The following is a 27,175-nucleotide window of genomic DNA, read 5'->3' as shown; positions in this document are numbered from 1 at the left end:
AACTATAATAATCCTCGAAATCAATACGATTCGTCGATCCATCGCCTGATTAAAAAATGAGATAGGATGAAGCTCACTAGTCGGCCTTTGAACTTTCAATAGTGCTTACGGCTCGTATATTCTAGTTTGAATGCTACAATGTAAGCCAAGTCAGCTGTAACTAGCGTTCGCGTGATTGTCGCTATCTATTATTCACGCGTTACACGTTCACCAGACAAACGCGTCTACCGGTTGACATTGTTTTCTGTCCTGAGTTTCAAAGCAATTATGTTGCTTCGTGTAATCAAATCTCGCCAAACTAACGATAAGTTCTTGTTTGATCTTACACAGTTACTAAAACTATACAAGTTAAACCAATCTAGCCTAAACAAGTAATATCGTTATATATTCTTTTTTAAATCTATATATTGTTTAATAAATCGTGGTTAGGATATAGTAGCTGACAAAAATATTCGGACAAATATATTTGTAGAAACATTTTAGGAGTGTATTATGCATAGTGTTGACTATCATGGGCGTGTTGGTATTATTCGAAACTAATCTGAAAATCTGTATGGAATTTGTAAGATATTTAGTACGAGTACTGTGCATTACTGATATGTACACAACCGAGACGAGATAACGAAGGTATTGCTCTCCATCGTTCATCGCTACGCGTTGCCAATAGCAACGTATAATGCATATATATCTCGCAAAGACCATAAAAGTACCCAATGGAACCACGTTTAATATTTGATAATAATGTCCCATTACAGTTTCGTCATTTTCAATTAATTAAACACGATCCTCTCTTTAAAAATTAGAAGATAAAATACGTAATACAAATCTACTCGAAATCTTTTAAACCTTACGGACGACTACTTATGGTCTTTAAAAGCAGCAGGGATTAGCAGAATATTAACTGCGGATTTTTCTTGGACCGCAGCATGCAATATGGAATATGGTTATTAAAATGTACACTGAAAATTTCATATCCATAAGATACTCGTGCTTGTAGAACCTTGAAAATGAATTCTTAACCCAAATAGTCGACCGCGATACTCGAGAAATTTTGTGAAGCTGACGTCAATACCAATATGTACCGTCGTTGTGCTATTATTTCGTGATAAGCCGTATTGATTGCACTTCCATTTCACGGAATTAATTTTTCCACACAAAAAGTGATAACGATAATCGAAAAAAGAAAAATATACTACCACTTTTCGTATCAGCATACACAAGCGCACTCGATTTTACACGAGTATACAATTTGCAAATTCGACGGAACGATCGGATTTAATTATTTTTTCGATATTTCAGGCATCAAGTTCTATTTACACATCGAACGTTGAAATACGGCGAAATACAAAATGTACAAACCACTCTGGACATTAATTAACTTTAAACGTTATTGATTAATTAAAGAAACCAACCATTGTGTTGATTTTTACATTTTGAAAAATTGTTATCCACTTTTGCTTTGTTTAAAAATTGAAAAAAAAATACGTTTATTGTAAGTCACGAGTATCTCTTTTATTTATTTAAACTTTAGATCAAATATTACAATTTATAAATATATCATTTATTTAGATATACTTGTAATATCTGTTTTATAAGTTTCTACAACCATTTATCTATTTATCTATTTTATTTGCACATAATCTTTAAAGACTGATTTTGTAAAGAATAAAAAATTGTGATTCTATTTAAAAACGATCGTGTCAGACTCAAGTGATAAGCGATATATATTTCAGCGATATATATATTCAGATTTCACCATCACATAAACGGTGCATAAACGGTGCTATTGGAAACGTTTCACAATGGACGTCTTACAAGCGCCTGCGATGTCCGTCATATGTAAAGCTATACCACTGAATCACGGCCGACATTTAGTGATTAAGGTCGATCACTTAGAGCTGTTAATCCGACATAATGGCGAGCAATACATCGAAGACATTATTGGAAACACAGTTACAGTTCAATTTCATTGAGCTTATTTGCAAATAAATGTGTACAATATATTTTAGAGGTTTTAAATATTATTGCTGACTAAACTTCGCGTCTGCGCATCATCTTTCTTTAACTTTTTTTGCATTTTCTTATCGACGCATGAAGACGAAATGCGTAAATTTTATTATTTATTTAAACATTACTATATTGTGCTCAAAGTAGCGGAATATCGTTTTATTATCAATATATGAAGAACTAAAAGAATTAAAAAAGAATTAAAAAAATATGTAGTTCAATCAATACTTCGTGTATTTTTCTATCTCCACAAGACAATATCCGGACGCTTACAGTTACGCTTACAGTATCAACAAAGATTTGTCCAGCCATACGGAATAAGTCGTACTCGGTAAAAGTTTAAAAGTATTAACCGCACGAACTCCAGAAACACTTTTCAAGTAACTTTCGAACCAATAAATCCCCGAACTAAGAACTGTCATATTTCGTCTCTATTTATCGAATATTGTTAGAAAATGCAACAAAAAAAAAAAAAAAAAAGAAGTTAAATAGAAAAAGTACTTGGAAACTTAAAAGAAAAAATCTCGAAAAATCTCTTAATACTTTTTACTGTCGTCTTGAGACGCACCATATGTTAAGCTTCTTCGTAGTTACAACTTTTACCGCAGATGTAACGAACTGACAAATGCTTCGAATGGCGCGCGCGCGTCGACGCCTACACTTAAATTTTAAATAAATGTTTTTAAATAAATGTTTAAAATAATACATTAAATGTATCAACTTTGTTGCGCAGTTTCATTTAATTTCTTACGATATGGAGGGTTTAATTACGTTTAAGATATCTATTTGAATCTTTTAAATTCGAAGTTTTTTAAAAAATTACCCTAAACTTTATAAAATTAAATCGTCTTTCCACTTTGTTGTATCATAAAACAGTTACTTAAATTCAAACCTTACCGTCGTCTTAAAATATTCTATATTTTCCTCGTCTTAAAAAATCTCCCTACAGAAAGAATAAAGAAGAATAAATTCCCATACGTTAAATTTCGCGTGATTGATGGAATACATAACGATAACGAGAACTAACTAGCGACAACAAGCAACCATTAGCAAGGACAACTGGCGACTATAACTGTCGTCTCTATGATGTATGGCGACTAAGGAGAACAGCCAGCAACTACGGATTACATGTAACAACCAACTGCCCCACTTCTAAAAGGCAACTAACTTGCAAACCCTTTGATGGTTTCTGTAGCGTGATATACCCCTTGAACGTGGTTAAAGAATGTGGTCGCCGCTGGACGGCCGTTTGACAGCAGAGCGATCTCGCCAATTCAAAGCTTGACATTACAAACTACCGAGAATCATTAGGCTCGTTATCGAGCATCTAGCTTTCAGAAGGTGCTTTATCATATGATACGACTTCACGATATTCTTATAGCAAGAAGAATAGCCAACCTCTAACAAAACAAATTTTTACTAAGTGCTGCATGTGAGCTGCAGGCCGGCCTACTAGGGAAATTTGACGAATGAATAAACTAAAATATATACGAATATATTCGTTATATCATAAAATGCCCGCATTGTGTTCTCTAACACCATAGAGGAAACTAAATTTATATATTAAAAAATTGGAATACCTGTTATAAGAGAGTTAATTAAATTCTAACCTATCGATGACTCCATAAAAACCTTTATTTCCTAAAAATGTATATCTTTCAAATTCTCCTTAGAAAGTATCATAGAGAAAATATGAAACCTGAAAAGTACATCACGCTGATGCCTCGATCAACCCTCGTGCTTCGCAGTCCATGTGTCCGAGCGATGAATTCCCTCCAAACAAGGAAAAACCAAAGGGTGGTCTTCTTCGAAGGACGTGAGAGGGTAAGGGAAGCAACGGGAACGATGATCACGCGATATACTGGCGGCGTACGTATAGAACGGCTGTTGCGAGAGAGTTCGCAAGAAACAAGAAGAAAAAAGGAATCGTAGGCCGACGCGACTATACGCTGTCGACGGACAAACAGCGACTGAGCCTAACTGAAACGAACTCTGTCGCAGTATGAGCACGGGCTACGTTCGCGGGTCGATCGAACACGTTCTGCGTCTCTCCTCGGCACCGGCGTCAAAACCACCCCCGACGAGCGCAACGCACTGGTGCACCTGCAATATTAACCACTGGTCTTTCCTTTTTCGCGCGATATTATATCAGCACCTATGATACCATTTCAAAGACCGCAATCAAAACATTAAATACCGCATTAAAGCCATACAATAATTCGCAATATTCATTCGTAAACGTTATTGTATATGTGCTTAATTAATCGTTATTATGTTTCGAATGATTTACTACCTCGTATTCCATAAGCAGATATATGGTTCATTTTCACCTCAAGTACGATATAATTTGTAACAAATATTTATAATTCACAATGTAAAATATTTATAATTCATTGGAAATATTTTTCTATCACGGTATAGTGGTCAAATTTCACAAGTGGTTAAATCACAAACATGTGGTAGTCAGAAGCTATACTCACGACATGACAAATCATGAAGATGTCATGAAAAATGGCGTCCGTCCATATATATTCAAACGCAACGAACAAGTTCGAACTTTTCGAGAAGAAACGATTTGTTCGATAACATCTGTCGCGAGCTTCTCTTCCTTTAACGATAACAATTGACAACTAAAGCTCGAGAGGCTCGTAAGGATGAACAGCGACGAGTATCTAGAAGCTATGTACTCACCTGGACAAGGAGACTCCAACACCAAGGACGTTGGAAGTTTCGAGAAGCGAAGATGGAAACTGAAGTAGCACGTCAGGTCAACTCCGGCGAAAACTGCTAAAGAAAGAAAAATCCAACTAATTTGTTTCCAACAATAAAATGAAATTAATTTGTTTCACAAATTATTAACTGGATATTATTCAAAAATTATTCAAAATTCGCTTGATTGATTCACGGCCCGGGACATTTGGGTCATACCATTTTGGTAATGGACGAAAATGGCAGAAGGAAGAACGACCGTTTTTTTCATATTTCTCTTTCCCCGGGAAACGATGGAATGCCCGAGCACCTTGTTTCATTTCTTCTCGACATCAATTTCAATCTTTTTAAACGAAATATAATCTGAACGATGAAAAGTTCATTCAAATAATGCTCCGCACCAGACACTCACGAAAATTAAGAAGAAACACGGAAAATTCGCGAATAAAACGGATTTCTTTGTTCCAGTGAGATAATAAACCTCGTTCACGTATTGGTTTTTAAAATCAATATATCCACCAATGTGCACTCGTTTAACAAGGGTGATGGAACGTGCCAAAAATCTCTCAAGGGGGTCTTGGCAACGGAAGAGTCGAAAACGTCACAATTATGAATGAAAAATTCGAATAGTTGCTGATTTTACAGTCGAAACCGATAAAGAACTCCAGATATTCCCCCAATTAATTTACAATAAATTCGCGAAAATGATCGATTGCTGACGTCATTGTATTCTAGAAAGATTGTAAAACGATAAGAATTTATTGAAAAAACTTATATTCGATGATAACACTTCTAATAAGAGTACTAAGAGGAGCGATTCTGTACTCACCTTCCTGTCTCGAAGTACCGAACGCAATTAACCGTCCGCCCAGGATGGAACCGTTCGGAACTTTTGTAAGTCACTGCACGGCCGCTGCTTATGGTGGAAATGTAATAGATATAAGTACAGAGCGCGTGAGCGAACTAAAAACGCGATAGAGAAGTAGAGAGAGGATGTTCCGTCCTTGTCTAACGACGCGCGCTTGTACAGGAAATATGTAACAGCGGTATACGAGCAGCGTCAGTGTCCACTAGTGTGCATGCCTGATTAAACAAGGACAGGAAGTATCTATACATGGTGTTCTCTTTCTATTTCCATGTTGCATCCATCTTACTATACAGTACACACACTCAGCTATTCTATCATTATATTTGTGCGTTGCTTATGTGTGAACCAAACATTTCCATGGCAACAAATCGTTTGTCTCTTGTTTGATGCACGGTTTTCAACGGAGTTGAAAGAATTTTTTAAGAGAAACGTAATGGACGGGTTGTTTTTAAAGTAATAAACGGAAATTCTCGTATCCATTGAGAAACGATAGGCGATTTGAAAGTGTCACTATGAACGGTGATTTATCGATGCAAGGTAGTATGAATAAGATATTTTATAATCTGCGAAAAAAGGTAAGGAATATTCTAGATTTTAGATTTTAGATTTTAGATTTTAGATTTTAGATTTTAGATTTTAGATTTTAGATTTTAGATTTTAGATTTTAGATTTTAGATTTTAGATTTTAGAATTTCCACGTCACAGACGTGTGTGTTTTGTTATTTGATTTGTAATATTGCTGCAGTTCTCTTAATAGCTGTTCGTTTCATGCGATACTCGCACATAGTATCTATGACTTTTGCTTCTAACAATTTTTATAATTAGGCTGTATCAAATATTTTTAACGTTCGTGTTTCATGAAAAATCATGTGTAACTCGTTGAATTCGCAAATGTAACAAAAAATTACATGAAAAAACTTATATTATTGTAATGAAAAAATAATTATATTAGGAGGAGAGTCGTATTTCGGAACGTCATCGCAACATATTATACCTTGTATGTGATTATTTGGAACACAATGGGTGAGTATATTATAATTAAAATATATTCCTAGTTCCAATTCTCTTGAATAGTGTCAGTGACCAATCGAAATAGAAATCAGTGGACATCGTGGAAAGAGAAGGCGAAACCAAATTTGAAAATTCGACATCGGTAATTCAGTAGTTAAGAATAACTCAATCGATAATGTAGATTAACTAGTTATAAACAAATATATGAAATATAAATTCAAATTATTCTTATCCATCTAAAAATTGGAAATTAAAGAGCAGAAGACAAGAAATTATCTTCGAGGATTTATATAGTAAATACATTCTTTTGCCCGTCTTACCTAGAGATAAAACAGTTGTTTGATGGTTATCTTATAGTGTTCAGTCATTGCGAAAAATATTTTTAATCAGTTAAAAACTATAATTAATTAAAAACTACATTTTTTTAGGTATATAGACATTAGCGATGTATTATTCCGGGAAGCTCGTCTGTCTCCCGAACATCGGGTCTGCGACAACATCGATTTGGAAATTATCGTTGCAGAGTATGAAAATTATTACAAGATGAAATTTCAAAAATATCCCATATTGTGTAAGAAAATAACTGGAAGGGAAATGACGAGGGAAGTGACAAATGCAAGCAAAACGTAAGAATTTAAATTATTTAACGATATTAAACTTAAACGGTATTCAACGTGTATCCTATTCAACGGTATCGTATTCAACAACGTATCAAATTCAACGTATCGTATTACAATATGATCCAGTGTTTGTAGAAGTATTGAGACAAAAGCCAAATCTTTTAGTAAACAAGCGAGAAGTGAGCCTGTGAAAGAGACGAATCTACAGCAGAAGATAACTGATGACAATACGAATCATATTAATCTCGCAATGACAGTGACGTCAATATTCCCCAATGGAACAATCCATGCAATCGAAGATATTGAAATGCATTGAAAAGCTTTATTCAGATAATACGGAATTACGAAAGATTGCTGAGGACGTCTCATGCGTAAGTTATTTTCGATTAATATACGTATCGTAAAGCTTTTAAACGATAAAATTCCCGTCGATAAATCGTCCAACGTATATCGACGATGACGTGATTTCGGTAACGCTTCAAATATCAAATTACGTAACGCTTACTTAATATAGAGAAGACGCCATTTTATCTTTGTATATCTTTGTATCGTCACAGGAGATCGTAGTAAACAAATTAAATGTACATTGGGATGACGTTATAGGCCTAGAAGAATGTAAAACCGCTGTTAAGGAGGCCGTTGTGTATCCCCTTAAGTATCCTATCTCTTTTGATGGCCCGTTTTCCCCATGGAAAGGTATTTTGCTGTACGGCCCACCTGGTACAGGTAAGATACTCGTATTCTTTTCATTTCTGTACGTGTTTACAAGAAATATACAAAACAGGGAAAACGAAGTTAGCGAAGGCAGTCGCGACAGAATGCCATTGCACCTTTTTTAACATAACTGCCAGCTTGATTGGTCAGCAAATGGAGAGGCGATTCCGAGAAGTATATACGTGTAAGTTGCTTTGTCTATGTAAGTTTCTTTGTTCCTTTGTCTATGAAGGAGAGATTCTAGGTATAAAATTTTTATTTTTCGTCATTTATATATAAATAGAATAGTTGTTTGGAAAACGAAATGATATCATATTCGCGATGAGGCAATGAATTTAAGGAATTTCGAATATAATATTTAATGAATAATACATTTGTTAAACTGAACAGGTTTTATTTGAACTTGCCTATAGTCATTCGCCTACAATTATTTTTATCGACGAGATTGACTGGATCGCCACAAATAAAGGAGACTGTATATTGTCTGAACCTGCAAAGAGATTCAGATCAGAACTTCTTTCTAGATTGGATGGATTAGTGTCTAATGAGAATTCTAATGTAGTTCTTCTGGCTACAACTAATTCCCCTTGGTACGTATATCACGTTATTTCAATGTTTTCTAAGTAGAAAATATCGTAATATTTCTCCAAATTCCAAATATGTTATTGTGTTGTTTGAAGTATTCCTTCATTATTATTAGTATAATAGAACGATAATATTTATTGTAAATATGTTATTAGGGGCATTGATGCAGCTTTACTCAGGCGTCTCGAAAAGCAAATATACGTATCATTACCCAATGAAGTTGCTCGACTTGGTATATTCAAATTATACCTTAGCAACCACTTATTAGAAAATACAGATATTGTAAACCACATAGTAAAATGTACTGAAAGATATTCTTGTGCAGATATAAAATTGCTTTGTAAGCAAGCGTGGCTACTAGAAATAAGCCCGATATGGAGGAGACTTGAAAAGAAAGAAACACCTGTTACCACTTTGAAATATGAATTAAAAAGTTATGAAATATTAGCAAAATTGTTAAAAAAAATGTCACCTACAGTTATGCAAATAGATAAATATGATACGCGGAACAAATAAATACGCAATCGTAATGACAGATATTGAAAAATATAAATAAATGGATTATCGTTCGAGAAATCATTCGCATGTGTGTGCATGTGTGTATGCGCGCATGTGTGTGCGCGCATGTGTGTCGTGTGTGTCATGTGTGTGTGCGTGTGTGTGCGCGCACACGCTATAGGCTAAGTTTAAAATGTTCGGTTGTATTATATCCTTGTATTATATATGTCGGAGATGAAAGGAAAACCGGAGCCTTCCCTTTGCAATTTTGAGGAAGCCTTCTAATGCTTTAGCCTAGATTTTATCATAACTGTAATTAAGCAATTGTCATTTGTAATTGTTTGATATTTGTGAAAGCGAAAGTGAGTTCGAGGTGACAACTGGTCGCCGAACGTAGCCACGGTCACGGGATAAACGTTTTGCCTGACGAAGGTGTGGATCGGTTGTATTGTTCTCCCTAGAAATCGCATAGAATTGTACTTTAGAGATGTCGATATAATGGGACACACGTTGTATTAGGAATCAATCTCCAGACAGAAACTGCCTAGTAACGGCGTTTGAATCTTTCTCGATGTTTCCAAAGAGTATACAACAAACTTTTGACAGAAATTGCCTAGCAACAACGATTGGAACCTTCTCGATGTTTCCAGCGAGCATATAACAAACAAATGCAGTCGGATAGCGAAAAAGATTTTCATCAGATATTCATTCGTGTGATCGCCTTGGAAAGTGATACATCGAGCAATTTACCGAGTGTCTCAGCAATTGTATTCTGTGTTTAAAATTATTCTACACATAGTAAAGAGTTATCCCGTTGACCGTGGATTCGTTTGAACCCCGGAACATTGTTAATAGCGTTAATTAAATTCATTATTCGTGAAACCTATCGATCGTTAATCTCATTATACGTTAAATTCATTATTCGTAAGACATATTATTCGTTCCTCTTATTGTTCGTTAAACTTATTAATCTTTAATCTAATTATTAGTTAAACTTATCGTTTGTTAATCTTATTATTTATTAAACTCATTATTCATAATATTTTGTAAAATCTTGTTTATTCGCGTAAATATATTCTCTGTTTCGTAAAACAATGGCTAATTCAAACGAAGGATCATTACGCGCCTTAAATCCTAATGATAACCCGACATATATATGTGAGTGTATTTTATCAAAAATATGTTTTTTAGTTTTTCTTATCTTAGTAATTATTTTTAAAAAAATAAAGTCTTATATGAAAATAAAGCTGTTCTTTATTTCAAATAATTGAAGTAAATAAATACAATGAGTTTTATATTTTATTATATCTTATATTATCGTTATATTGTTATTGAAAAAATTGATATAATCAACACTTCTTCCTGTTCTCTTGATTGTTTCTTGCTTGTTTCAAACCATGATAATAACCTACAAAAGAAATAACATAGTCCATTGAAAATTTAATATACAATAAAATACTTATATGAAATAATTACCTGTGTGAAAACCACTAATATACCATGACATCAACATACTTGAAAGTGCGTCTGTATCATTATCTGGTAATCTAGTACATTTTATTAAAATTTCGTATTTTTTTTTTCCAAATAAAATGTTAAACTTATTCCAAATTACTTATTAATATTAGAAGTATTCAGCATTTCATTAGAATTTTTAAATTGTACTTACTCGGCCATTAATTGTGGTGGTAAAGGAGGTGCAGGTGGCATTATATCAGTCATCGAATTGAAAGATGGTCCCGATATGAAGTGATGTGCACAATCCATTTTTTCTACATTATATTTTTTCGAATTTACATTCGTAGAAAAATTAGTCTCACAAGTCTCGTCGTTCTCTTCATTGAATTTCTCTTCCAAAGCTTTCTTTTGTTGTGCTATTTGACTTTGCAAACCTTCTGATTCTAAAAGAGAACTCAACTCGACTTTCTCTGTATTACCATAGCCTAAACACAGAGTAAAAGAAATTTTTGTCATTTAATAGAATGGCTGAGTGACATTCAGTTACTGTCCTTACAGGCAATGTACTAGAATTTCCCATGCATAAATGTATATGTATAAATGTTTGCCTTGATATATGTAGTAATAATCACTCGTCTAATGAGGAGAATTATATTCCAAGCAGCTAATAATGAACAATAAGTAACATGCATGTTTATGGTTCATGACCCTATATCCCACGGGTCTCTCCATAGACATTGACAGGTACTCCTGCCGAGTTAAGAACCTGCTGAATGACACTGTGATAGACTATGCGAAAGCCTTTACTTCATATATATATATATGTATTTTTAGTACATTTCTTAATTGACATAACCATCATGCTAAAGGTATTACCTACAAATTTTACAACACACGTGCCATTGTTTTCGTAAATTTTTGATATTATAGCTTCATAAATTTCTCCATCCTCTGAGTATATTGCACGACAAGGTGCTCCTATGATCCATTTCTATAGAGAAAAGATGTGTATACAAATAAATATAAGTAAATAGCAAAATAAAATAATTTGCTTCTTAATCAATATATTTAATAATATTCTGTATCAAATTTGTAATATTCTATCAAAATCACAACCTTGTGTAATTTACTTGCGTGTTTAGGCTGCTTAAGATTTTGTAGGTTTTCTTTCGGTTGAGAATTTCCAACATCCATTCCCATTCGCTTGATAACTTCTTCTTTTGCTAAATTTATTGCTTTATCATATGCTTCTATTAATGCACTATCGTCTCAAACATTATCATTGGCTGTGTCTGTATCCTTTTGAGATAGCAAATTATACGTTATTAATATCGATACAAGTATTTTATTATCAAACTATTGCAAATTATCATATATGTCATTTTTCAAAAATTGACTAAAAGGTAATGGATACTGTTAATTACTATTATGCTAAGATCTTGTACTAAAATAATGTTAAAACCATTACGTTTCCATTACCATACATACGTTTCCATTTCCTCGTATAAAAAGAACATTCATATCATCTGCCATTTTAAAATAACATCATTTAAATATTGAATTTGCTTCTGAAATATTAATTTGTCTCATTTCTTTAACTCTAACACATTGTAAACAATGATGACATTATACCAACTATAATACTAAAAATCTATTCCCCATTCATTCGAAAGATTATTTTTTGAAGCAAGGTTAACATTGAATGTTCCCACACTTCAATAACTGTATTTTACTTTCTTTACAATATCTAACAATATATTAGAATACTATAAAAAAATATTGTATGCACAAAAAACTGTTTATAGCGAAATAGCAAAAGAATTAATCACATATTATAACTAAAACGAGATTGTTAAGTAGATTATATTATACTGCATATGCGTTAGTGTTTCAGCTGGTAAATATAGTTTTTATATCTGAAGATAAATAAGATTTAATTCTATAAAATTGCATAATGAATTATACATCTATTTATTACTATTCGTATTTCCCCTTAGTTGTATGTTGTCAATAGCATCAATCACGAACATATAAATAAATATAGAAGAAACCTCTATATGGTTTCTTCTATATGGAAATGAAAAGGGAAAAATGAACATGGAAGACAAGAAAGTTTTCTTCAGGTTTAGCGTATGCGTGATACGCTTTGAATGTCTCAGATAAAGATAAAGATACTCTGCTCATTTCTATTTGTTCCGCAGAACGAGAAATTTGTTGTCTTTCATATTGGTTTTTACGATTCAATTTTTGGGCAGTTTTCCCTAGCGAGTGTCGGTCCCTGTTTGATATAACCAGACCGTAATTTATACAGATATGTATTATAGATATATATTTGTAAAACTGAAATCAGATGAAATAAATGTTGCCTGAGGTTTTAAACGTTTAATAAAAACAATATTTCATTTGGAAAAAATGTAAGATATGTAAAATTACATATTGATCATTTTGCTGGTCTTGTATCATAAAACGTGTGGCCCGAAGAGCACGTGTCCGGTAGAGATACGTCACTTGTGTTAGGAACCGTTTTATAACCTATCACAGTAAAGGAACGTCGGCAGTATAGCAGCCGAAGAATGCCGTGAAAGTTTCTGTACAAAGTACAATTGATCTACAATTGATATTTTCCGCAATACTTATCTGATGTTCGGTCAGGGTGTCCCATACTCATGATATTTATGACAGTGGAATGGCGTTAGTAAATCAATTACAAAAATTTTCGAGATCAATTCTCGGTATTGCATCAAATTATTCAAAATATACAAGCAACACAACGTTACCCTTTTTGCAGGCAACAAGAGGAATATCGACCACGCAACCACTTTCAGAAAAACAAGAGTAAGTGATACAAATTTTCTTGTGCTTTCCTTCTTTTTTTAATAGAATTTCAGTACTTACCTTCCAATATAAAATTGGTGTCAAAATAATAATGCTAATAATAATGTCTAAGAAATTTTTCTCTTTGTAGGAGTATAACATCTAGAAAAATAACATAGTATTAATAAGAACAACATTGACAGTGAACAACTAAAAATATAACACTGTTATAAATATATGATATACGAATTTTATTTATGTATTATTAAGACAAGTATATCTTATTTTTAAATTATTTCTATTATCATAAGTGATACATATAATTAAGGTATAATTAAGAGAAGATTAATTGAAGAAACACAAAAAATAAGGAAAATAATTATATTGAGATAATTTTTATCTTTCATAAATATTATTTTCAGAGTAAATATAACGTTTGTTAAAGCAAGTGGAGAGAGAATCAAAGCAACAGGGAAAGTTGGAGATACTATATTAGACATAGTAGTAAATAATGAAATTGATTTAGATGGATATGGTATGTTTTAAAGAAGCATAATTTACTTAATTTAAAATAAATAATTTTGAGGTAGAAAATATTTGAAAATTTTCATTTTTATCGAGTTTAATATTCTTATTATTTTTAACTTTTGATACTTTATTATATAAGTATGTTGTAATATTAAAATATAATTGATATAGGTGCTTGTGAAGGAACATTAACTTGTAGTACGTGCCATTTAATATTTTCGAAAGAAGTTTATGATGCACTTCCTGACAAACCAACAGATGAAGAATTAGACATGTTGGATTTAGCATATGAATTAACAGATACGTGAGTTCATAATAATCAGTATCAAATCATTCACATTATTAATTCTATTACCTTTTAATATTTTATAAAGTGAATTTTTCTTTGTAAATTTATGTAAAAACAGGTTAGTATTGGGTATTTCGAAATCTGCATCTCAATGTAGAATTTCAAATCGCTATCTCTGAATACTACGAAACTGAAATTATAATAAATTTTCATAGTTTTTTATTTATGACCCTATAATCATTACGAATCTATGTTGGAATTAGCATATTTACAATGTTGATTTTCAAATGGATAAATAGAAATCTTATTGTGTATTAGTATTAATTTGTATAGCAATAAATATATTTATTGACATATTCAGTTATATAATATTTAATTTCAGGTCACGGCTAGGCTGTCAAATAGTAATGTCTAAGGAACTAGATGGAATTGAGGTAAGAGTTCCATCAACAATTAATGATGCAAGAGCATAACTGAAATTATCTATAGGTTTTTGAAAATTTGTATACAATGTTATACATCTCTTGTTAAAAAACCCTTGTTATAATTATTAAAATATTGGTATTAAAAAAATATAATAAAGAATCTTGTGTTTAAATGTGAAGCTTATATATATACATATGTTATATAGTATAATTGCAATTTTGATATTTGTACATTGCCATTGTAAAAAGCCTATCCAATTATGAAGAAAATATATCTTTTATTTTTAATATACAGGGTGTCAATTTTAAAACGTTCATCTAAATTATTTTCGTTACTATTAAAGATAAGAAGAAATTACTAAGGAAGACTTAAATGGTTTTAAGATGTGTACTTGGTTATGATAAAAAAGACTCTTGTGGAATAAATTTTGCAACTTCTGAAAGATTAGATAAAAGCTTAGAACCTAAAAAATAATTTGAAATTAATTTCGTTTAGATATACTGTTTGATTTCTTAGCTGTGGGCAAGTTTAAAAGATCATCAAACTCATGGTCAACAAAACAACAGAAATGTACATGCAATGCTTTTTCGTTTCACAACAAGTTATCTGACACTATCATCATTTTCGTGGCACATGCAACATTATCGATTCAGTATAGTAATGTTTTGGATTGAAACAAGTGTCTCGACATTGGGGCAAAATATTTCAACCTTTAAGGACTAAAATTAAAACTTATGAGTTTGTTTATAATTTTAATAGATTTTATTAATATTGTTTTTACTGGTTTATTAATTACAAGAAAGTTTGTAAAAGACTGAAGTTTTACGTAAAAAGTACAAATATTCTTTCAACAAAATTAGTCAAATCACATCATTATTTATACATATTGTATATAAATAAAATATGCGGATATATTACTTTACCCTAGAATTAAAATTCAATAATATTGAGGAATCTTATTTATTCAGATTTTGTACATTATCGCTTCTAACCTCGGATAATAGAACAACAAATTAAATATTTTTAAACAAAAAAACTTTGTTCCTTTGTTTGATTTCCCTTGCTCGCGTTTCTTAACTACTTAGATATAAAATACTTACGTTTTCGAAAGTTCATACTTTACAAGCTACTAAACGCTTTATCTGTTCAGAATAATTTATTGTTTTCTTAACTAGGTACATACCAAATACATCTATTAAGTTGGTATTTCTCATAATTACCAGTACATAAAGCTAAAACACTTTTGTACTATGCTTGTTATACATGGATCTAACAAATAATTTAACTTGTGTATTGTCGTTTGTATATTTTGTTACGTGTAAAATATTCTATTTCTACACTACTTACAAGTTCGATAAAGTGTACATTACACATCGTGAAATTTACATATTTTCACTTGGTTACCCTGCCCAATTCGAATATAATTCAGAACGTATGTGCTATATTTATATATTCTGCATTTGTTTTGTATATTATGTACACTGATCTGATCTTTGTAAACGCGAGTTTTACGATATTAATGAGAAATTTGCCAATTTAATGGAAGTTGTTAATTTTTTCTGGCACGTTTCACGTTAGCAGACATTTTTCTTAAGTTACAGTCGAAAAATGTTTTTATGTAAAAGAATAGGAATGATTATTAGGAAGTTATTTTAAGATGACAAGATATTTCACGTCTTCTATTTAAATATAGCGTTAAATTTTAATTCCGTCAATTCGTATATACTCGTACATCGAATTTCCTTTTCTCATGTCATTTCTTTTCTTTCATTTCACATTTAATTACAAAGATAAAGTGTAAGTACGTTGCTCATAAAATTAATATCAAATGTCGCAAAATATACAAAAGTAAACTAAGAAGAGGGGTACATATTATTACACAAACTGTCGTTCATATTGCATATGTACATATGCAGTAAAAAAAGAATACTTTTTAGTTTTTAATCTCTTGTTTAAATAATCCTAATATCTAAATTTGTATCGGTCATTGATTCGATATAACTGCGTTTATTGGAAGTAATTAAGCTATAGCCTGCGCACAAGAGAAGAAGGAACAAACACGTATAGTATACACGCTTAAATAACAAAATTAAGTCAGTTTACGTTCAATGTGAACTTGATCAAAGTTCCAGTCTCGAATTATAGAGTTTCTTACTATCAGTTTACAAAATTCGATATTACGATTATGTACCGTATTTGAAAAACATAAAATGCTTTGTTCAATTTTAAATAAAACTAATATTTACCAAAGCGAATACGAAAAAAATGTTATCATCAAACTCAATTTTCAATTATCAAACTTAATCCAGCACAAATACAAATGTTCTTCGTGCTTTTTTACTTTTACTACTTTTCAACTCTCTATAGTTCGAGATTTGAGTTCCGCTAACTTTCTTTCTACTGCGCATGCGCAACAGGAAAACTTGAATTACACGTAATAGTAAAAAGTTCGAAAATCTTATCCTTTCGTGGCAGCGAAAGTAACCTAGGACTAGAGGTTCCATAACATTAATAATAATAAGGCAATAATATTAATATTAATAATAATGTAATCGAGTACTACTAACAATATTAATAATAATAATAATAATAATAATAATAGTATGGTAATGGCAAGATACACGCGGGTATAAATTAATCATTCCTTTCGTAATATCTACGACGTCTTCGGGATATTCTTTAGAAATTACTTTATTTCTGGTCAATATTCATTAACGAGCAACTTTTCTCTCTGTTTCTTATCACGATTTTTTTCACTTCATCACAATTGTACCGTTAGAAATTATTCAAAACATTGTTAAAATGTCCATGAAATATATGCAATTGCCGTATTGAATAAGCGAGTAATGAAGTTGCTGTTTCACTGAATAAAAGTGAAATCTCCAATGCGTGTGCTCAAGTATATAAGTTAAAAAAAGATTGGTACATCAATGCCTATTATTCTTAATCAATATTCATCATTTAACAATTAGGACCGAATTTTTACAAACCAACTCTAAACCACGACCCAATTTACAAATAAAAAGATCGATGTGTAAATTAACTATCAACTATTAATCTCCAATCCTATGTGAAGATATAATGTTCGGACCAAATTTCTAAACTAACGTGGACAATTCATGCGGACTATTGGTGGTTGCTGCGCTACTTAGATCCAATGTGGCAGCCGGAAGACCAGGACTGACGCTGCCGGTTGCTTCCCGTGGCAAATGCTGCGATCTATTTAGCTTATTTCCAGGACTCGGTGGCGATCTATCTGCTGGTGTATCCGGTGGCGTAACCACGTTTCTGTGTCCGCTCACGTTCAGATGATTGTGCGTCGCCGCGATCGGAGCTGGCGATGAGAGCAACAAGGGCGGTGGGGACATTGACACGTGTCGATGATGATGATGGTGATGATAGTGTTGGTACTGTGCAGCTCGGCCGTGCGTTGCGTGGCTGGTATTTAGTTGGTTCGTCACGGGCCCGACTTTCGTTGGGCAGCCAGCATGGTGGATGGTTAACGGGCCACGTAGTTGTTGTTGCTGTTGTAGCTGGGGCTGGTTCTGGTGCTGTTGCAGCTGCTGCTGACGCTGCAGCTGTACCGCCGCTTCGCACTGTTCGCGCGCTAACGCCTTCACGGCATTCGTCTTCTCCTACGAAATAAGAATGATAGGTTAGGTTGTAGTCAGGGGCCATAACAAATTAAAAAAGTTATAATATAAGAATTTACATTTTAGTTGAAATGATTCTAGTTACGAATAAGTATTAAAGATGATTCAAATCTTTTTCGTTACCGATAACCATGGTGAAAACTCTTTTGGATTACTTTCAGCCATTGTCAATCTTATTGTCTTATTATACTACATGCTTGAAGTAGAAGGAGGGGTACAGAGAAAAAGACTTTTTCTCGGCAAATATAATCGTTACTCAATTATTTTGTTCAACAGTTTTACAAATCTCCCCAAAATAAACGAGAATACGAAAATACACTGAATATCGTGTGTATGGTTATTTATAAAATCCCCTTGAAATAGTTGCGATCGCGGATCACATAAACAAACGAACCTGTCATTCTACAGAGTATCTTTTTCGGTGAAATTATGCAAACGTAAATGTAACTTCGGTAGAACTCCTCGAGAACTTGTAAGCTTATATGACTCTGACCCAACCAGTTCATTCTAAAGTGTATAATTTATAAAAGGGGATTATATTAATACGCGGAGGATGTGGTAGGTGGTAAGTTTTGCATATGAATGTTTGTTGATACAACGAATGGTTAAATGGAGGTTTTCATGAATGTGATAAGGACTAGATCGAATGTTTTAACATTTATAACTAGAATGCGTATTTTTATACAAGTTTGTAGTTTTACGAACATAATCAAAGAAATAAAATTTTAATAGAGATTTGTTTTCTTATATACGTATATTTTAGCGCATTTTATGCATTTTGCGCCATTTGCGTACTTTTCAATTTCGCACGAACGTATAAAGATCCGCAATATAATTATAACGCTTCTTAAAAATGTGAAAAATCCTGGTTTCCTAAAAGCTTGCAATTGATTTCAGAAAAATTTTTATGAACTCTACCAGATAAATTATGGTAACTCTGAAAAACAAAATTTCACGATAAAATGATTTCCGGGTAAAATACACATAAAAGATGATTTAGACGTGTTTGAACGTGTTCGTTTTCTTTTTTAATAGCGATATGTTCTTACCCTCTGCCACACGAAGACGTTATGGACCATTGCGCATCCACAAAACACGATGCCAAGGCCTATGAAAACCGACGTAACGATTGCCGGCGTCGAATGAAACTGGATGAATGTATACAATATCATACCTGAAAGCATTGTTAGAGGATCATTATAACACGTATGCCATAACAAGCGGGACAAAGAATCGGCGCAAATACATATTCTCAATACATATAATTCTCGAAGCGTAAACTATATACATATGCTTTTAATTGAAATTTTCAATACTAGTTGCAAATTATTTTTCAATTAATTTATTATTTAAGTCTTTATATATCAATTCTCGACGAATAAATTACTTAAATTATAGAGAATCTATCTTCAGACAATAGAGAATTCAATATTTTTGGTCGTTAAGTAATTTACAAATTTCTAAAACGATTACGTTCGAAGTTTTGGACAGTATTTGAAGTTTCTAACATGACATTAAAAAAAAATAAATAAATTTTATGATATAATTAAAAAAACATTGTAGTCTATCATAATTTCTATTCCGTCAAATTTATTAAAACGCAGTTTTCTTCTGAACAGAGTCAAAATGTCCGTCTTGAATCGAGTTCAACAGCTTAACGATCGATCGAGCGAATGATAGCTGTGTAAACTAGCATGACACAACGTAAACTTTAGATTAGATCTCGATCCATCCACCAGCCGTATTCATGCATGACATGAATATTCTGTTTCAGCTCTTTATAAATTAATCTGTTAAAACTTCTCTAAAAGACGATCATTTTTTATTTTTCTAAGAAAAATAATGACTATTCGGCGTTAAAATTAACTTTATTTCCATTGGATTTCTAAACTGATTTCATACACTCAGAGATAGTTCACAGTATCTTTTAGATTCATGCCTGAATTCAAGAAAAATTAAACGTATAACTTATGTACTAGTATCTTTCAAAAGGTTAAAGTTGACAGAATTGAAGGAATTGGTTCTTACCAGTTAGAAAGACGGGAATGCTAATGAAAAACCCTCCGACAGCACATATCCGGCTGATGGATGATTTTTGCAGGTACTTGTTACTCCTGAAACAGACAAAATTTGAAGTGAAAGTCAGTTTCACGATTCTATGATAATTGAGCGAAATATAAAGGAACCAGTTTTTTGTTTAACAGCCAAGAATCTTTCAAAAATTCTACTGTAATTGATACTTCAAATATATTTAGTCAGACAAAGGATAATCATAATCGCAACGTTAATCTTAACTTTAATTCAAGGATCAAACAGTATCATTATACATATAAAAGTAAACATAAAGTCTATCCACATTGTTGTTGTTGTTGTTGTTGTTGTTGTTGTTGTTGTTGTTGTCGTTGTCGTTGTCGTTGTCGTTGTCGTTGTCGTTGTCGTTGTCGTTGTCGTTGTCGTTGTCGTTGTTGTTGTTGTTGTTGTTGTTATTATTATTATTATTATTATTATTATATGTTATTCTATAATTGATTTTTATTTCTTTATTATCAATATTATTCTATTTTCTATAATGATTCAATTATAGATCTTATTTTTTGTCAATCATATTTCACTGAAATGATCACTTTGAAAATAATCTAATAGTAAAAAATGAAAAATAATCTTTTTCTACCTTGTCTTCATTTTTTACAAACTCTGTCCACCGCCGCAAACCTATTAAATGCATGAAACGACAAAGCAAAGCTGCTTCACATAATTCCCCGCTCACGCAGTGTCAATCAGCTCACGACCGCAAACGATACTGCTAATTTCCAGCGACCACGAACGATTTCACCGTAATTGCCGGTGTGAAATTTACCAATACGTGCTCGAATTGGTCAATAATGGATAGAGCGCTCTTGCACACACTAATCTACCAACAAATAATATTGACTCAATTGAACAACAGCGCCTAGATTAACGGACAAACCGCATGTTCCAAACAGATTTACAATCACGGCAGAAAATACATGCCGTTATAGATGTTTCCTGGTCAAGACTAATTTCCACGCGTTAAGAACATTGTAACCGGAATCTAGGAAGAACTAGCACTTCCTGGAATAATACTATTGTGTCCTCGATGAATGTCTCTCCGCAATGCCCTCGAGTGAGTTGTTTTTGTCTTTGGTCGTACGACGTCCGGGATGAGAATTCGGGGAACGGTTTTGCGCTGCTTTAATACTCGCACAACCATCCATCCATGGGACTGCATCTTTTTAGGAGGACCAGTGATTAATCTTTTCCCTTTAATCTTTAATTTTCATCTCTAATTTCTCATGAGGCTAAGATTCCTGCATCTTTTATCATAATAATTTATTAATACTATTAATAAATTGAGACAATTTTACACGTCGTATTTTGCGTTATAAGATGACTTGTAATTTGTAAAATTTACCTGTAAAATTCCTTTGTTTGTTTTACCGAAGCAATAGTTGGCATTTCTATACGACAATAAGAATTTGTTAATACTAATAATTTGTAAGGTTATCATGTTATCATTCTTCTAATGGATAGTATATTATTGAAACTTTTTTTAATATTGAAACGCGATATTTTTTTGGAGAAGAAGTGCATAGTAGTAAAGAGTTGAATTCTACGGACGTAAAAAGTGGACATAACATTTTCTGTACATGGAGTCGCCTGGCCTAAACATTTTATGATTTCCGGGCAAAAAACAGACGAATCCAGCGCTGATTTTAAAGCAGCTTCATCCAAATAAGCCACAATAAGAAATTCCCACGAAACAGTTGCGTTCATCCCCTTTCGAGGTCGCCGACCTCTTTGAATGCGTTTCAAGTGCGTCGTACCAATGAAACTTCGAGTTCTAGACTAATTTCTCGGCCTTTTGCGTTAAATTTAACCTTCCGCGTTAGTGTATTTCGGACGAGCTCCTATTTTACGCTTTCGTCGACTTCACCAACGTAACACGCAGCATCCGCAAGTAAAACTGTCTCTTAAATTTGATGTGACACCGATACACGACGAGAAGAATCACAATGCCATTTTTATTCCACTTCGTTAATTTTTCGTCGTAAGGTTTAGCTGTAAATAGGATTAAAAAAATTTAGATTAACGAGGAATTTAAAATTGATCTGTTAAATCAACAATTTCCATTAGTTGTCGATAGATTTTATAAACCTCAGATTACTGAGAAATTATACACATTGCAAAATATTTACCATTGGTTACCCACGCTACACGTAAATTTGATCAATCTACCAATGCACTAACACTGCAATAAATTTCTATTGCAACATTCCACGCTCCTTTGCCGCACCTTAAACTCCTCGCTAGATTTATTCCACCTTAAAGTGTCACATAACTCCTACGACACCGATATCAAATCTTAAACTCCACCAAATTCCAGAGAAACTTGATTTCGTCGAGAGTAAGAGATTAAACTTAAAAAGCAATTTATTTCATCTTTAAACTATCCCAAACTTCTTAAATATAATTTATATATATATATATATATATATATATATATATATATATATATATATATAAAATATTATACACTTATTGTGTGCATTATATATTTCAAGAACTTTGCAATAAAAAATAAAACTTATTACATTTAAGATATGGTTATATCGCACAGGCTCGAATATGATAAAGAAGTTAAATAAATGTCTCGAATCTCCGCAACAAACTCACACAAACCACCTAAAACACGTATACACAATGTGCATTCACTACGAACTCGACTCCCATTCCCTGCCAAAATCACAGGCATGCAGAGTCAATTTCACTGCTCGAGCTAGTTGAATAGGGAAGAAGGTCGAGAGCTGGAGTTAAGGAGCATAGTTGGTAAAGAATCGCGTGCCGCCGCGCCATTAAGATCAAGCCCACGATCTCAACAATAAATATTAGACGGTTCTCTGACCTGCATTTCGCGTGCGACTCGGAACGATTCAAAAACGCGTAAATTTCCCATGAGTCGAATCAAACGTTCGCGATTTATCGCATTTAGGTTATATCGATATTGTCCACGAGTGGAGGCATTCAAACACAGATTGCTTTGTGTCACTCTATCGTAACTGCCCGTAATACATGATAATTTAATTTCGAATATATGCACGTAACGAAAAATTTGTATTGGTTCGTCAATTGCAGACCAACCAGTTGTTAGCCAGTGAAAATAATGTAGATAATAATAGTGAAGAATTAGCTCGAGAAGAGTAAACAAACAAGGCGCCTTGATAAAAGGCACAATGTGGGTCCGCAAAGTGGTGGGATTTCGGCGCATGCGCATTGTTTCGCATCAACTTACAATTAGACATGCACGAAAGCTTCATTTCTGCCGCATACATACTTGGATTCGCGTGCATGAAATTCACAAAGTAGGTTATTGCTTGAAAAACAGCTTTAATCGAGCGAAGCTTTTAACCAGACTGAAATCAAGTCTTGGTTTCTTTAGAAATTCAGATGGAATAAGAGAAACCTATTTTATCTAGGTTAGGCTAGGATAAAGGTTAGGCTGCATCGGTTGGCTTATATGACTTTCCGGTGACTTTGAAGGGTAATACGGCGCCGGCGGTCGAGAAGGTAACTTCTCTATTGAACGAGATCTCGTTGATCTCGTCTAAGCAGGAAGAGTCTGTCGGCCCTTTGATTTTATACGAGTCTTTCCATTCACGATCGTGCGAGCTGACTACAGGCGACGACACGGACCCCCGACAAAACTGTCTGAGCCTATTCAAGGCGACGTCAAATAGTTTCACTCGGAGAGATGAATGGAGATAAGAATCACCGGAGCGTCTCTGCGCTTCGATGACAATGATATTTGGTCAATCCTCTTCTTGTTTCTCGTTTTGAAAGAAGGTTGTAAAAAAGAGTGCTACTAGATCGTCTAGGGAAATCACACGGTATATATTGCGTAATGCTATTGATTTATCAAAAATAACAAGAGGTTAAGGAGCTTTGGGGAGGTTGATTCAATTTTTTATAACCTGACATCTCTTTGAACAAATGTCTTAAGAAACGCTTGAATAAAATGTTAAAAAAAATAATAATTATGAAATCTTTTCCTGTATTTTTAGACAATAAGATTTACTATATCCTACGCCATAATAAGAATCAATTTGCTATGAACTGGTATCTCGGAAATTGTAAGAATTCAGAAAATATAAGGAGGCCGGAAGAGGTAAATGAAATCCACAGAAACATTGACCCAACCTCAGCCCAGTTAGCCAACAAACTAAAATATCTCGCTGCCTTTTCTATATTTACGACCAGAACGTGGTCATTAATTGAGTCTAGCGACTGCACCGTAGACGAGTCACTGACCGATGTTGCTTTAATGGATATGCGGAAAATCACGTGTTCCAGGTTCCAGGGATGTAGTTGTTTTCATTTCCGGAGAATACGGTCGACTCGCGTGTGTATACCAATCTATCTGAGGATAGGTGTTCCTTAGAATTACCAACTATATTACTTTCAACCTTGTGATTAAAATTTTTAAACGTCACTTAATAGCAATTCAGTCGAGTAAGCACAAACTTTCAAATGTCCTAATTTTCAAATCTTTATATTTTTTAATCTCAAAGATATTTTATTATTTGCCGTAGATCAAGCTTCGTGTTACCGGTACTGTAACATTACAATCCTACGAGAAGCAGAAAATAGTGAAAAAATTTGACCTAATAGATAGTAGTCAATATTCCTTTGACGCGTCTTATGCGAACCGCAGTTAGAGGAAATGCAAATAAGCTCTTGCGAAACGGTTTGCCGCACGACAAGCCTGCGAACAACGCCCAATGCAAGTTCGGTGGGAGTTACAGGAAGAGGGACGTCTAAAATCAACTAGGAATCCCTATTCAATCGTCTAATTTTCGATTCCGGCATCGAACTTCCCGAAGAAAATTAAATACAATTCCGACTCGAGATTTAATTTCAGTCTCGTAGCTAATGCAATCTAATCGCGTTTGCAAGGCTACGCTTCCGGTCAGAAGCCACGCGCTTCGATCGCGTACTTTCCGCATCGGAAGCGTACGCTTCGGTACGAACCGCGTCGATTTTCAAAGGAATCATTGGACACCGGAAGAAGAAGAAGGAGGAAGAATAAAAGCACGTAAACCGGCAGGAGGTCAATCGAGACAAAATCGATATCGTTGAAAGCCGAAAAAAGACCCGAATTTAGGCTACAGTACATATTCGAATTGAATATATTCAAGGTTTAGATTTTCTTCTCCTGAAAATTATAAACATAAATGAGTCGACAAGCGATCTTGAAAAGCGTCTGTTCCATCTAGATTATGTAAATTGCGTGAATTACCGTTAGCCATAATTCATAATTTATCGAAAAAGCGCGCTTCTTCTCAACTACGCTTTCCCCTACCAGCACCGACATTATCGGCAGATCGATAAGTATCAAAATACCACAAAGATATTAATCTCATCTTTCTTCTAACCGCGAAAAAATGCCGCGCAAATGATAAAACAACAGATCAGCCAGAAACATCGAATTCTCCACGCTTCCGACTGCAAGAAGAAAAACAAAGTTATTTGTGTATGATGGAAACGTCTCTGGACGATGCTCTTAAGCGGTCGAGTGCGCGCGAGAATAGCATCGCGGATCGGCATTTCCACGGTGAGGATTGTAAAACGGTTACGCAGATGATGGATCATACGCATGGACCGTAGAGACTATCGTGAATGATGGATCAGACACACATACGCGTTCTTCGCTCTTCCGATATTTTTCGTAACAACTGCTGCGATCTCGTCATTGGAAACGATCTCGGGAAATTCAATCGAATATCGAGGAAATTTATAGAAAGCTACAGCTGTGTTCGAGCATTATTCTAGAGAAAAGTGATTAACTCTATGAGACTAACGATACAATACGTCTCAAGATAACTTTTAGGAAAATGATTGTAAAATTCTTTAAAATTCTTTCGACACTTTTCGGTATATTCTTGTCATTGATTCTGAAAGTATTTGATTAATTTGCTGGTTAATAGGAAGTTGGTTAAAACCGAAGTTAGTTAAAGAAATAAGTAAACACGAAACCCGTGGATACTCTAGACATATGATTCTACCTGCACGCGACAAAAATATTCATGATCTGAACAAGGAAAGAAGTGTTGTTAGATTCGCGTCATGCTGCAAATGAAAGATTTACAGCTCGAACCCAATTATCTGTTACATTACATTCTCGGGCACGTGTAGGCTGAACGTCATGATATATGAACACAAGTATAGAAAGAACAACATGGATATTTCGCGCGAAGAAAACGAAGCTTCACATATACAGTGTATAACCACTCGACAGTATTTGCTCACGAAAAATACGAGTTGTTAAAGTCTAACAAAAATTACGTATACAGTGGCAAAGAAGAAAACTGTTATGCCGTTTACTCTTATTTCTAATTGACAGAAAGTCGTCAACGAACAAAGAGCGCTTTTTCTTATCCTCTGTACCTTCGCGAAGCAATCACAGAAATTCTCCAAAATGCTTCGTGTCGACTAAACAAAGAAAAAAAAAAAAATGACAGCTGCTAAGAGCAAACTACCTCCGGAATTTTCTTCGTTTCTAAGTGAACCAGGAAGAAAGAAGGGAAGGGTTAATGACGCCGAAACTGAAGAGTGGCCACGGATCGTTTGAAAGGGGCCACGACAACCGTTACGATTCAGTCGCACCTGTTCCTCTTCCTAGGTTACCACGCCGAACCATTGCGCGCTTTTACGAGCGTTCCCGCGATAGTTTCCTGGCACTTGCTCGCCCTTTCATCGAAGGGTCGATCGGTTAATTTAAACTCTCGAAGGCTTTGTCCAGTCGGTAACATCGATAAGCTTAAGTCGAAATACGGATTTCTCGTAAATTCAGAATTTTATTGCCACCAGGATGTATATGGAGGCGACAGATGAAGAACACGATGTAAATTAGATTTCTTGCTTTTATAGAGAAGCAATTTTTAAATTGAACACCAGTCGTCGATCGGTTCTGTAGATC

General features: G+C 33.7%; 4 protein-coding genes, 2 long non-coding RNA genes and 1 pseudogene across 11 annotated transcripts in view; 3 read left to right on the top strand and 4 right to left on the bottom strand.

Moving 5' to 3' along the window:
- Positions 1-3,405: 3,405 nt before the first annotated feature.
- On the bottom strand, positions 3,406-7,749 carry LOC126865814 (uncharacterized). Its single transcript, XR_007689683.1, has 3 exons — positions 7,721-7,749; positions 5,546-5,632; positions 3,406-4,794 (listed from the first exon to the last, which is right to left on the bottom strand). It is a non-coding gene; the product is annotated as an uncharacterized LOC126865814 (long non-coding RNA).
- The window catches only part of LOC126865603 (katanin p60 ATPase-containing subunit A-like 2), a 57,284-nt gene continuing 35,861 nt past the window's right edge, over positions 5,753-27,175 (top strand). The window contains exons 1-5 of one of the 6 annotated variants that reach the window (XM_050618344.1): positions 5,753-6,159; positions 6,537-6,607; positions 6,681-6,737; positions 7,024-7,221; positions 7,351-7,430. In XM_050618344.1, the coding sequence (XP_050474301.1) occupies positions 6,097-6,159; positions 6,537-6,607; positions 6,681-6,737; positions 7,024-7,221; positions 7,351-7,430 (469 nt within the window). In that variant the 5' untranslated portion in view covers positions 5,753-6,096. Of the gene's footprint in view, positions 6,160-6,232; positions 6,889-7,023; positions 7,222-7,341; positions 7,489-27,175 lie in introns of those variants that run through there. The other 5 variants (XR_007689600.1, XR_007689604.1, XR_007689599.1 and 2 more) reach the window with 5 other exon arrangements.
- On the top strand, positions 7,492-10,258 carry LOC126865595 (vacuolar protein sorting-associated protein 4-like). The gene is made up of 4 exons (XM_050618332.1): positions 7,492-7,586; positions 7,773-7,941; positions 8,320-8,519; positions 8,670-10,258. The coding sequence occupies exons 2-4, from the start codon at positions 7,888-7,890 to the stop codon at positions 9,028-9,030; spliced, it is 615 nt and encodes a 204-aa protein (XP_050474289.1). The 5' UTR covers positions 7,492-7,586; positions 7,773-7,887; the 3' UTR covers positions 9,031-10,258.
- LOC126865743 (survival of motor neuron protein-like) lies at positions 10,244-12,442 on the bottom strand (annotated as a pseudogene).
- LOC126865627 (adrenodoxin-like protein 2, mitochondrial) lies at positions 12,801-14,818 on the top strand. Its single transcript, XM_050618390.1, has 4 exons — positions 12,801-13,305; positions 13,707-13,819; positions 13,984-14,116; positions 14,484-14,818. Exons 1-4 carry the CDS (start codon positions 13,157-13,159, stop codon positions 14,572-14,574), a joined length of 486 nt encoding a protein of 161 aa, XP_050474347.1. The 5' UTR covers positions 12,801-13,156; the 3' UTR covers positions 14,575-14,818.
- On the bottom strand, positions 17,267-20,899 carry LOC126865490 (dual specificity tyrosine-phosphorylation-regulated kinase 1A-like). Its single transcript, XM_050618064.1, has 4 exons — positions 20,852-20,899; positions 20,209-20,294; positions 19,230-19,354; positions 17,267-18,162 (listed from the first exon to the last, which is right to left on the bottom strand). Exons 1-4 carry the CDS (start codon positions 20,860-20,862, stop codon positions 17,626-17,628), a joined length of 759 nt encoding a protein of 252 aa, XP_050474021.1. The 5' UTR covers positions 20,863-20,899; the 3' UTR covers positions 17,267-17,625.
- LOC126865930 (uncharacterized) lies at positions 21,481-22,678 on the bottom strand. The gene is made up of 3 exons (XR_007689732.1): positions 22,398-22,678; positions 21,614-22,260; positions 21,481-21,515 (listed from the first exon to the last, which is right to left on the bottom strand). It is a non-coding gene; the product is annotated as an uncharacterized LOC126865930 (long non-coding RNA).

This window comes from Bombus huntii, chromosome 1 (assembly GCF_024542735.1).
Source record: "Bombus huntii isolate Logan2020A chromosome 1, iyBomHunt1.1, whole genome shotgun sequence".
In the NCBI taxonomy this organism is placed as follows: domain Eukaryota; kingdom Metazoa; phylum Arthropoda; class Insecta; order Hymenoptera; family Apidae; genus Bombus; species Bombus huntii.
The sequence above is the reverse complement of the archived record's forward strand: the minus strand, read 5'-3'. Positions and strand labels throughout refer to the sequence as shown.

Excerpts from the sequence above, each read along its gene's own strand:
- LOC126865595 (XM_050618332.1), top strand. The coding sequence starts at position 7,888 with ATGGCCCGTTTTCCCCATGGAAAGGTATTTTGCTGTACGGCCCACCTG. Across the intron at positions 7,942-8,319 it reads GTACGGCCCACCTGGTACAG|GTTTTATTTGAACTTGCCTA; the intron begins GTAAGATACTCG and ends TAAACTGAACAG. Across the intron at positions 8,520-8,669 it reads GCTACAACTAATTCCCCTTG|GGGCATTGATGCAGCTTTAC; the intron begins GTACGTATATCA and ends ATATGTTATTAG.
- LOC126865627 (XM_050618390.1), top strand. The coding sequence starts at position 13,157 with ATGGCGTTAGTAAATCAATTACAAAAATTTTCGAGATCAATTCTCGGT. Across the intron at positions 13,820-13,983 it reads AATTGATTTAGATGGATATG|GTGCTTGTGAAGGAACATTA; the intron begins GTATGTTTTAAA and ends TAATTGATATAG. Across the intron at positions 14,117-14,483 it reads GCATATGAATTAACAGATAC|GTCACGGCTAGGCTGTCAAA; the intron begins GTGAGTTCATAA and ends ATTTAATTTCAG.
- LOC126865490 (XM_050618064.1), bottom strand. Across the intron at positions 19,355-20,208 it reads CATTCCCGTCTTTCTAACTG|GTATGATATTGTATACATTC; the intron begins GTAAGAACCAAT and ends CAATGCTTTCAG. Across the intron at positions 18,163-19,229 it reads ACGTCTTCGTGTGGCAGAGG|GAGAAGACGAATGCCGTGAA; the intron begins GTAAGAACATAT and ends CTTATTTCGTAG.